This window comes from Pterocles gutturalis, unplaced genomic scaffold, assembly GCF_000699245.1.
Source record: "Pterocles gutturalis isolate BGI_N339 unplaced genomic scaffold, ASM69924v1 scaffold21311, whole genome shotgun sequence".
Lineage (NCBI taxonomy): Eukaryota > Metazoa > Chordata > Aves > Pterocliformes > Pteroclidae > Pterocles > Pterocles gutturalis.
The window spans coordinates 20510-31468 of NW_010106038.1; the positions used below are offsets into that span (position 1 = coordinate 20510).

A 10959-nucleotide genomic window follows, 5' to 3' on the forward strand; every position below is an offset into this window, starting at 1 on the left:
TGTGAAGAAGGTATGGTTACCCTAATTCCTTACCAGTGTTTCCTTTCAGGTTTTACTGGGTTTCAGGTTTTGACTCCCACTTTTTTCCAGGGTACTCTTCCAGGGTGGCTACAGGGGATGGGAAGTGTCATGGCAAGTCTGAAGTTGTAATTGCAGATATCCACTGACAGGTATCATCTACATACTAATAAGGTATTTTTCACATTACTGTTTTGAAAATTTTGATGCAGCATCACATCCCATAACATACATAGCTCCCTACTGAGCTGTATGATCTAACTAGTTACCACATCACTACAGTAAAAGTCCACTGACTCCCACAATCATGACACCCTTGGCTTGTCACACAGATTTTCATGGAAGTTTAGGGTACTGATTACTAAGGTAAAATATAAATTTCTGAAGGTTTTACTTCTAATTATAGTAGAATTTTCCTTCTAAGTGATATCTTTCTTGTTCAAGAGGACAGAGAACTGAGGGGGATGTGCCTTTTCAGTGGTGAAAGTGAGCTTTGGGACTTCCTGCACAGCTAAATGTGAGTACTTAGAAAGACTGACAAGACCAAATGGATGCCAGGGTTTTATTTAATTATAGCACTTTTAAGTTAGCAATTGCAAGCCAATAAACCATGTGACTACTGCTGCTGTGTAATACAGTAATCTTACCACTGCCCACTGAGAAGAAAGATGATCAGCAGAACATAGAAGACTAATTTTGAGTTCTTTTGTCCCCCATGATCTCCTGATCTAGACACCTGTTCAGCAACTTGGATTAGAAATTTGTACAGAAATGCACAGCGTATACTTCAACAACTCTTGGGCCTTCTTGAGCACACTACAAGGACATGACGGTCTGAGCAGCACACTCAGGAAAGTGCAATAAGAAGTGAACCACTCTGTGGACCAAACCCAACCACACATTGCCAGTTGGACCATCCTGCTCCACCAACACCAGTGTCAAATCTACCCTTCTTAAGAGTGGTTAGAGTGAGTCAGCGTCTGAAGAATGTAAGCTACATGTATATCCATGTTGCTATGTAAGTTCTAGTGTGTTCAGAAAACCGAAAACAAGCTGCAGTTAATCCCCTAAATGGAAGAGACAAGACTGCAGTTGATAAAACTGCGGATGAGACCAATACTTAGAAAAGTGGATTGTGGCAAGGGAATAAGTTAGCTAAGCTGCGAAGACGTGACCTACCTGTAGAAAGCTGTAGGATCTCAAAAGAAATATGCAAAAAATGTTTCTTTGTAATGAATGGTTGGTGAAGACTTCAGACCATAGCATTACTGAGGATAAAAAAATGGTGGCAAAGGAAGTGAAGAGGCCATGCGACATATTTACTTATAAGGGATCTCATCTCTACAGGTGCTTCTGTTTCAGGCATAGGAAACTTGAAACTATGTGCTAAAGGTCCTGGGACCATGAAAAAAAAAGGTATATGGATGCAGCAGACCAGCAACTAAGCATAAGGAAACTTGACTATTTGGAATAAAATAGCAGTATCAGCAAACGTATTTTGGGATTTACAGATACTGCTAGCATATATAAAGTGATGTATTTGACCAGCTACAGAATATTTAGTCTGATACTGTTTTCCACTGCTTTAAAAGAAGGTAGATTGAAATATGCACAAAATTACACTGTCATCAGTTTTCACTAGGCATATTCCAGCATCAAGTGCGTGCACTTCTAGATTAATGCCTTTTATTTGTGTTGTCCCTAACACAGGAGGATTTGTGACTATATATGGGTGTGTAGAGAAGAGATTGCAACTGACATTTTGAGCAAAAACAAACAGAGCAGATAGGCATGACTGATTGTTCCAACAAACATCAAACAATTTTGCAATGCATATTCAAGTCTGAACTCTCTCCAGTTTTCTGCTATATAAAAATATCCCACTCAAAAGCTTCAATTTTTAGTTCTGAATTACTTATTTTTTACATCAGTCTCGCTGTTTAACAATTAAATGAGACGCCCTAGAAGAAAAAAAGTCAGATGTCTTTTTGTAATGAATCAAAATTACAAATATTTTATTGGTAGTTTAGTATGTTTGTCTGAACCACAGAAGCTGCTATTTTAAATGACCACAGAATATGAAATATTTTACACAGCTATACAGAACAATTAAAAAAAATCTTTTTAACATTATTTCAGTACATACAACATTCACTTGCTAAGCCAACCATGTGTTGATTAAGACAAGGTTTTGACAGTGAAGTGCAACAGCTCACAGCAGATGCTCCATAACCATCAAATTTTGCATTTGATTCTCCAAGATGTCGTACCAGTGCATCAGTTCAGTGCCAGTCTGAAATGCCCTCTCTTTACTCTAAGAGAGCTCTGTCCAGGCAGAATTCAGAGCAGCTGGGGAAGTAAAAACTAGCTACTACCTGAAGACCAAAACACAGAAATGTGATGTAGTTTCTTATAAGTTTATTTTTTTCATCTCAAGTCATTCTGTGTCAACTCGTCAGGCCACTGGGACAGATGACCCTTACTCTGTCACATCACTCTGGGCAAGCACATCGGACTCCTATAAAGAAGCATGTTCCTCTCTGCAGTTGTTCTGCTACCTGTGACCCCCTGTTTGAGGCTTAGAGAACCTTAGACTAGCTGTTTTACCCCATGAGCTGATTTTACCCTCTTTTCCTAACTTTTCTGAACAACTCATTTGTCAGAAAAAAAAAAGAATATTTTGCTTTTAATCTCAAGATAGCAAATGTCAGCTAGTATTTTTAAAGAGTTAGTGCTGTGCCCTAATTATGCTCCAACTGAATTGAATGGTGAAACATTCATTAATTTCAGTGGATGGAGGAACAGACCTGTACTGAGCACTTTAGAAAACACCTGTGATGAGTATTAAGAGATTTAATCTTAGCTAGAACACAGACGTATAGAAGCTCTGTTGTGTATTCCTTTAACTGTATGAGAGCAGAAGTTTGGAAAATTTTTATTACTGGAAATGAGAGCATCAGTAAAAATACTGCTTTGAAAAAATACTGCAAAAAACCCACAAAAAATATACTGATATGTACGTATTAACTCCAAAAAGTGGGCAGTATATATGGTCTTTATTTGCAAAATGTAAATGTCTGACTTAGCAGGACTCATCAACAAAGAATTAGTCCAGGAAAAAATGAAAAATATGTTACACATTTGCCAATAGAACAGCTATATTTTAAATAAAAGTAACAATAATATACATGTACAATATTGTAATGATATAACTTGATAAAAATAACACTGATCGGTATCAAACTTAGGATTTAACTGATTATCCATCCTTAGCAGACAAAATGCTTTTCACAGAAATAGAAGTAGGTAGGGTGAAGTGAAGTGATATTTACGGCTTACCCTGAGAAAGTTACCATGAAAGTTAAGATAAAAATGTAAAGAGCAAAATTTTAAATAGATTTATATTTATAAAAGTTCAGCATTATAGCAGTTGGGTGCATGTGTTGCAGAAAGATGGTAACAGCAACCTAACAGTAGACACAACATACACACTTGCACCTATACTCACACACACAAACACACACATGCCCATGCTCAAATGTATGTGCATAGGTCCTCAGCTTGATTATACAAGCGTACACTTCCTAGCTTTAGATAGGGGCAACACCAGGAACGGGGTTCACCTCTCCTGTTTTTAGCATCTGCAAGGTAGCTGTAGCTACCTAAAGTCAGATGGAATGAAACCCATCTACAGTAACATCAGCTCAACTTTTTTATGAAAACTGTTTTTATTCTGAGCATATTTAAGGCACTTTATGAAAAAACCTGAAGTTAATCAAGACTGAAAAAAAAGGTAAAAATCGTTACATGTGAAATTTGGAAAATTAAAAAAAAAAAACCTGAGTTTTGATAAATATTTTTATTATAATAAAATACCATGCCTATTGAAAACACATCTTTTATAAAAACATGTTATATGACATTTCTTCTTGAAAAACTCATGCCTTAGTGCAGAAAATATGTTAATAAGTCTTTGGGGACATTTGTAACAAATTCATAGGAAATGAAAAGCCAAAGAATGACCTGTCGTGTGTACAAAACATGCATTGCTCCCGGCAACACACATCATGTTTACTACAGGCTTCTTTATCTTTCTGTTTTCTTACAGGGTCCCGCCCATATTTTTATACTTTATAATTAATTATGCTTCACTAAACTATTTACAGAAGCAGAAACTAATCACACATCTTCTTAAGCCCTTAAATATGGAACTACAGAAGTAGAACATATTTTAAAACAGTATGAAGATGAGTGTGCTACATAGTACTGTTCTCTAGAACTACAGTTTGTGAATCATTTTCTTTACGAAGATTGAAATTTAAATGAAAATAGAAGTTCAAATTCTCCCTCTGTTTCCCTCGGTTACATTTTTTTCCACCTGCTGTTTCTAAAGGATTTCGTCCCAGGACAGTATTTGGATTGCAAAAACAGTTGTAAATTGCTGCAAAATTATCTCGAGTAAAGAAATGTCAGGGTCTGGAATGCCCATTGCTTACACAGGATACAATCAATTCATTTTCAGTTAAAAAAAAAGTAGCTGGTTTCCAATATTAGCCATCACTTGTATGGTTCTAGTACTATTAATTTTTGCTTTTGGTGTGTTTTTCTCTCCTCCACTGTCATTAAACACGAATAAAGTGGAAACAGTGAAATGGACCATACCCAAAGTGCTGTCAAATGCACTGAACATGCACAGTGGTTACAGAATGGTATTTATAGAGGCCTTGGGAGGTTCCTTCTAACAATAATAGGTAAAAACAATCATCAGAGTGAAAGGCATTTTTGATTTGACTGCATGCTTTAATATTTTCATTAGCTACCTCTATTATACCCCTGATAAAAATTCTACTTTTTTACACTTAAACTTCTATTACAAAGTATTTAATGTTTTATTAAAAAAAACCCACTGTAGTGATGATGGTTAATCTGCTTTACAAAAGATAATACATTGAGTTATATATAATAATGGCTTTGATCCAATTAATGTTACATTATACTTCTTAGTAATTACTGTGACTTCAGTTCCTACAACTGTTACAGTGACTACAAATGATCATTTAATGTACGGGAAGTGGTGATCATTTGGAAGTGCTGATTCAGAAGTATTCAAGTGCTAACAATGACTTGTTCTTTCTGCGCTTTTCTTCATGTTCCATAAATGACAATTTTATAAATGTCCGTGATTTTCAACATGACGCAGTTGTGAGGCAATTTGTTTTACGTTCTTTTTTTTGTGCAAAGACAAAAATAGATTTTTCTAAATATTACCATCTCATTAAAAGTAATTGCCACTTTTATTTAAAAAGGCACCAGCATTAATGTAAGCGAATATACCTTTTATGCTTGCTTTATGAAGAGCTGTACTTGTTACTAGAGCGGAAATTATCATATCCGTGATCATTAGCTTTAAACTTTAAACAGGACTGCCTTTCCTCCAGGGACAACAAATCTTTGGATTGGCACCAGCAACATAAGCATGACTGTTAAAATAAAAAGAATAAACATTTTACATCATTTTGTTTTGCACATGTGGCAAAATGCACAGAAAAGCTGCCCTTCTTCAGCGATGCAGTAGGAAATGGCAAATGTGCAAGATGCCATTTTGGGATTACAGTGTAAGCAAAGCAAAGAGGTTAAACTCTGCATTGCTCAAATGGCCACTACCTACGGATGCCCATTAGCAACCTGAGTGCTGGAGGGCAGGAAGTGTTACATTGAGCTATGTATAACAATGGTCACACACATACCGCTTCTAGTCTGGTCTGCAATTCTAAATGCATCTGAAAATAAAATTATGACTCCTTGTCCTTTCTCTGATAATCTTTCTTGGAAAAAATGTATGCACAGTAATCTGTACTTTCTAAGCAAGATGCTGCTATTTTGTTGATTTTTTTGAGGGGAAAAAAAGAGAACTAAGTAGGAGAATGGTGAAAACCTACATACAGTTCAAACATTTACTAAATGCCCTCCAGACCTTTTGCTGATACTACTGACTGGCCTTTGGGTGCTGGAAGTCCGTCTGGGATTTCACACACTCACTTGTTTCCACCCTCGGGATGCTACAGATCTCTTATGCTGTCTCAGCTCCAGTGACTCTTTCAGGGAGCCACCAATGCAGACAGGGAAGATGAGACTGACACTAAAGTCTCTGCAAGATATGGTGTCACAATTATGTGGAAAATACCCCAGTACTACCAGCTGTAGAGCTGACTGGCTTTGGATGCAAATATATAGTCAGTAAGGAATTTACAATGCCAGGCAATAAGCCCAGCAGTGGCCAATGTTTAAATGCTTGTCAAGAAAATAAAAATCTACTATTTGTGGCAGGAAACGTAAGAACCCTGACACAGTGTCTGAAAATGGTAAGGGGCCACAAAAAAAGCCCAAATCTGGACATTCTCCAAGCAGATGTGAAAGCTGAAGGACTGACGGGCTTCAATCCACATAGGATCCAGAGCCTCAAATCCTATGTGGAGAATCAGTACTCAGGACTATTCACTCAAACCAAGGCAAAACTACGAAAAGGTCTATCTTGTAAAATGTTGGCGTTAGAAAGGGATGAGTGGATACTTGCACCCTCTGCCTTACGTAACTGTCTACTGATTTAAGTGCTCAGTCCAGCTGGGGGGAACGCAGGGTCAGCACCCTCCCGGCTGGGTTGCAGAGGATATGGCTACGTGAATCTCTGCAGCACAGTCCGAGTCTGCTTTGTCAGTGCTCTTGAAGTGGCTGAGTGCCAACTCGAGCCAGGAAATGATGTAGCATTGATTAGCATGTTGCCAAGAGGGTTTTGTTGTACGCTCCTCTCTTTTGCTTTCTCTTTTTGTCCTCATGAATCCTTAATTCCTTTCTAAGTAGCTTCAGCAGCAGAGAGAGAGAACACCTACCAAAACCCAGTTAAAATTTAAAATAAAATGTAATGACCATTTAAAACACTTTGTGCATGTTATGGAATGAATTTTACTGCTGACACCATCTCTTAACCAGGAGAGCAGCTCCCAGAAGTCTCTTACCTTAAAGCAGTTTTGGAATCTCTTGCTCACCAAATACAGAGCTATTGGATTGATGCAGGAATTCAGTGAAGCCATGTTAATACCAATGTAGTCCATTACAAGAAAAAAGCTGTGTGGAAAATAAAGTAAGCAAGACACTTCTCATTTTCTCTGAAAAGGTTTAGTAGAGGTTTACAACTACATAAATTGGACTCAGCTTCACTCAACCAAGACTAACTATTAAACGTAATAGTAAAGAGGCTTATACCAACAGGATTAACTTACGGAGGTAACAATTGTGCTCAGTAATACAGTTTGAATCAGTGTACTACTCTCATGAAAGTAATTTCAGAAGATCCAACCACCTTAACTTGTGGGAGGAAATATTAATGAGGTTTTCCTCACAGATTTAATCCTAGCTGTTCTTTTGAAAGGGAAAACCAGGACGTAAATTCCCCCTCCACCCACATAATGCCACAAGACAGTAGGACAGTCCCAAAAGGGATCAGGATAAGACAGGTAAGCAGGACAGAAGTCCTGTGTTCATGGGATTCCTAATAATCTTCTGACTCCACCACTGGAGTGAGAGCAGAGTGTCCTGGATGACAAAGCAGGGAGAACTGGAGACACACACACACTAAGCTAGTTCATTACGAAATCCAAACAGGCTTATGGAGAATGTCAGCAGTGCACAGGCGTTTTATTTTTACTGTCTTACCTTAAAAGTTCACATCTGTTGGGGTCCTTCTGATCATAAATAGTGAGCTTCAATATTCTGCTTAAGTGAAGTGGGAGCCAACATAAGGCAAAAACAAGTACCAGGCAGAACACAGTTTTGGCCACCTCACGTCTCTGAAAAAGAAAATTGGACAGCACAATGTTATAGTTTCTGTCTCTTGATTGCTGTTGTCCTCTAACATCCAAATGTTTAATAAACAAAATAAAATTCCTATCAAAATAGGAGTTAGGAGAACATCAGAATGCCCAATTTTCTTGGAATATGTACTTAATCTTTTCTATTGTTTTAGATGTCTTGCACCAGTTCACCATATCTCTGATTTTAAAAAGTATGAGTAATAACATGAAAAATCAAGGACATAAAAACACTCACTTAAATTAAAACTAAGAACATATTTGTCTCCCCAATGTCTTTCAAATACCAGCTTCTTTTCAATTACATTTTCTTGTGCTTTGATCTCAGGTCTTATTTTAAATGCCCCAAGAGATTTCAATTACAGCTTTATCAAGGTAAGAGGAAAGAAGCACATACATACTTTATAGTACAAATGTAGTTTAATTTTAGTGACGTATGATGTTTGTGTCTGGTGCACTACTAACTTTGAATGTATTTTGGAATGTGTTTTGTTCTGATATACTGCTAACCTCAGTACAGTTCAGCATGAAATTGCTTCAAAGTAAGTAATAATTTTACAGCACCAACTTCTAGATTACAGTACAACTTCAGTCTTCATTACAGAATATCCAGCTTTCACTATTGTAAAGAAAAAATAAAAACTATAAAACCTAAAGAATTAACACCAAGCAAGAAAAAAAAAATCTTGTGATTCCTAGAGAAAATCTTAGGTTTCAGGGGAATCTGACATATATAGATAGATAGATAGATAGATAGATAGATAGATAGACAGAGAGAGATATATATGAGTTCAGCAGCACAGCACCACTGTTAGGAAACTTCTTAGTAGTAATCTTGAAGTTGTCATACAAGAACATAATAATGATGTGGCAGAAAAATCAGTAAAGGTATCATTGTCATCCTCTCTACAGTCATCATTGTCAAGGATAAATTTTTACCTGTTTTAAGTGGTCATTTAAAGCAATCTGCATCCCACTTTTCTTTCGTAGCATCTCACAGGTCATGAGAGTATAGAAAAATGCTGTGATAGCCAGGGGCAAACAGAAGTAAAAGCTGAACAGCCACCAGTCTTTAGCTTGCTTGTAAAACTAGAAGGAATACAAAAGCAAAAACATTGTTAGGAGTTGAATCTTCAGCATTTTGGAAAGTATGCTACAACTAATTGGTCAGTCTGTCCTGAAAAGCATCTCTATAAGGTGTATATTACAGATGAGAAAACAGGACAGGACAGTAATATGCCCAAAGCCCACAAAAAGACAAAAGTTTCTGGATGCTCTTCTTTTAACCAATATACTTCAGAAATTTGTCAGCATTTAATTTGAACACTATATTCACCTACACTTCACATGCACTTGTGCACATTAGGATCCACACAACACTGAGAAGATCCAAGGAACTGTTCCAGAGACCTGTAATTGTATAAATGTCAGTGTCTCACCATCATAAAGGATGTTTTCTGCGTGGGGTGAAGCAGGCAGATTCTAAGATCCTTTCCTCTGTACTCCATCGTAATCATGTCAAATGCTATAGCTTCTGGAACAGCCAATATCACTGATATGACCCAGATCAGTACAATTTCAACAGCCGTCCACTTTGGCACTCCAATTCCTTTAATGCGACTCCAAGAAGCAACTGCTCGGTACCTGAAGCAAGAGCACACATTTGAAAATTAAAAATATAAGAAAACCCAATCAGCTAATTAGTATTATATCAGCTGAGTGGAAAGGCAAATTTGAGTCAACACCTGTACTTAAAAGAAATTACAGTCTGATGAAAAAAAGAGTCTCACCTATCTATACTGAGGGCACACAAACTCAGTACTGTGATGCCCACTGATGCCTTTTGAATGAAGGGTACTAATTTGCACATTTCGACACCAAAAGGCCAGTCCTCTGCAAGTAGCTGTGAAAAGAAAACAAAAATTAGAAATTAATAATTTTTTAAAAATAATTCCCACAGATGCAACATAGACTTTTCTCTTAATTGTTTTTCTTTTCCACCATGCAAAACTTAGTCAAGAAGAGCCTTTTCACAAGGGAGTCTCCAAGGTGTGTGTCCTAGAAACTAGGCAGCAGTGTCCCAGTCAACCCCTGGCTGGGCAAGGATATGGATAAGGGCTCAGTCCAGACTTCTCTAGCCCTGCATACTGCACTCAGTTTTGCTTCTAACTTCTCCACTCCAGTGTCCATGGTGAAAAATGACTGAGCAGGTGAGGATTTCCCTCATCTTTTATTGGCTTTATCCGTCTTGAGTGTTCACTGCTTTTCTTATATGTTCCTAGTAACAGTCCATTTGCTAGAAATACAGAAAATTACCTGTGGCTGATCAGAACAGGGACAAAGCTAACAAGTGCACATCTGGTGTGGGGTTTATTTGAAGCTTGGTGTCTAGGCTCCATAAGCTCGGAAGTCAGGCAACCCTGGAGAGCAATGTGTCCCATAGCTTTAAGCTGAGCATCTGATAATGAAAGGAGGGACCCCCTGGACACACAGGGAGCCTAGAACAGCTAGTCTGAACTAAATGTTTTGCAGCAGGTGAAGACAGATCAGATGAATCCCACACAGAAAATCTTTACTGACTGGCTTTCCAAAGATTCTGTATTACAATACCATAAGGACTCTGCACTTTTGGCACAAGTGCTACAGAATAAAGAAAACAGCACATTTTGGGTTGTACACTTTATCTTCTGCCACATCTCCAGTGGTACCTTTTAGCTAATTTAAGGGACAAGACAAGCACCTTCCTCACTGCTAATGCTACGAACTTTTTGCCTGTAGCTTTAGTTTAGAAACGTTCAATCTTTGTACTCCACTGTGAGCTGCTCTAATGGCTCAAATACACCACAGCAGCAGACAAATCTTCCAGTTCCTCATAAAAAAAAGACTCTACAAAACAAAGGTTATGCCAAGAAATAGTCGCAATCATTATATACAAAAGTAAACTTTCTGATTTTCTGTAATTAGTTATACTATCTAAGCCCATCTCTGTTTTTCATAACTTTTTCAACTGAGGCCTTTTGGATCTGTTGCAGAGGGCAACAAAATGTAAAAGGAGAGGAAACAAAAACAATATCTA

General features: G+C 37.5%; 1 protein-coding gene across 1 annotated transcript; it reads right to left on the reverse strand.

The window, feature by feature from the left end:
- Positions 1 to 4798: 4798 nt before the first annotated feature.
- LOC104472093 (endothelin B receptor) lies at positions 4799 to 10073 on the reverse strand. The gene is made up of 7 exons (XM_010087641.1): positions 10032 to 10073; positions 9674 to 9786; positions 9323 to 9527; positions 8823 to 8972; positions 7729 to 7862; positions 7032 to 7140; positions 4799 to 5498 (listed from the first exon to the last, which is right to left on the reverse strand). Exons 1-7 carry the CDS (start codon positions 10071 to 10073, stop codon positions 5367 to 5369), a joined length of 885 nt encoding a protein of 294 aa, XP_010085943.1. The 3' UTR covers positions 4799 to 5366.
- Positions 10074 to 10959: the final 886 nt, after the last annotated feature.

Coding starts and splice junctions, on each gene's coding strand:
- LOC104472093 (XM_010087641.1), bottom strand. CDS start 10,073: ATGGACACTGGAGTGGAGAAGTTAGAAGCAAAACTGAGTGCA. Junction 7,141..7,728: donor AACAGATGTGAACTTTTAAG/GTAAGACAGTAA, acceptor TTTTCCACACAG/CTTTTTTCTTGTAATGGACT. Junction 5,499..7,031: donor GATTCCAAAACTGCTTTAAG/GTAAGAGACTTC, acceptor TTATTTTAACAG/TCATGCTTATGTTGCTGGTG.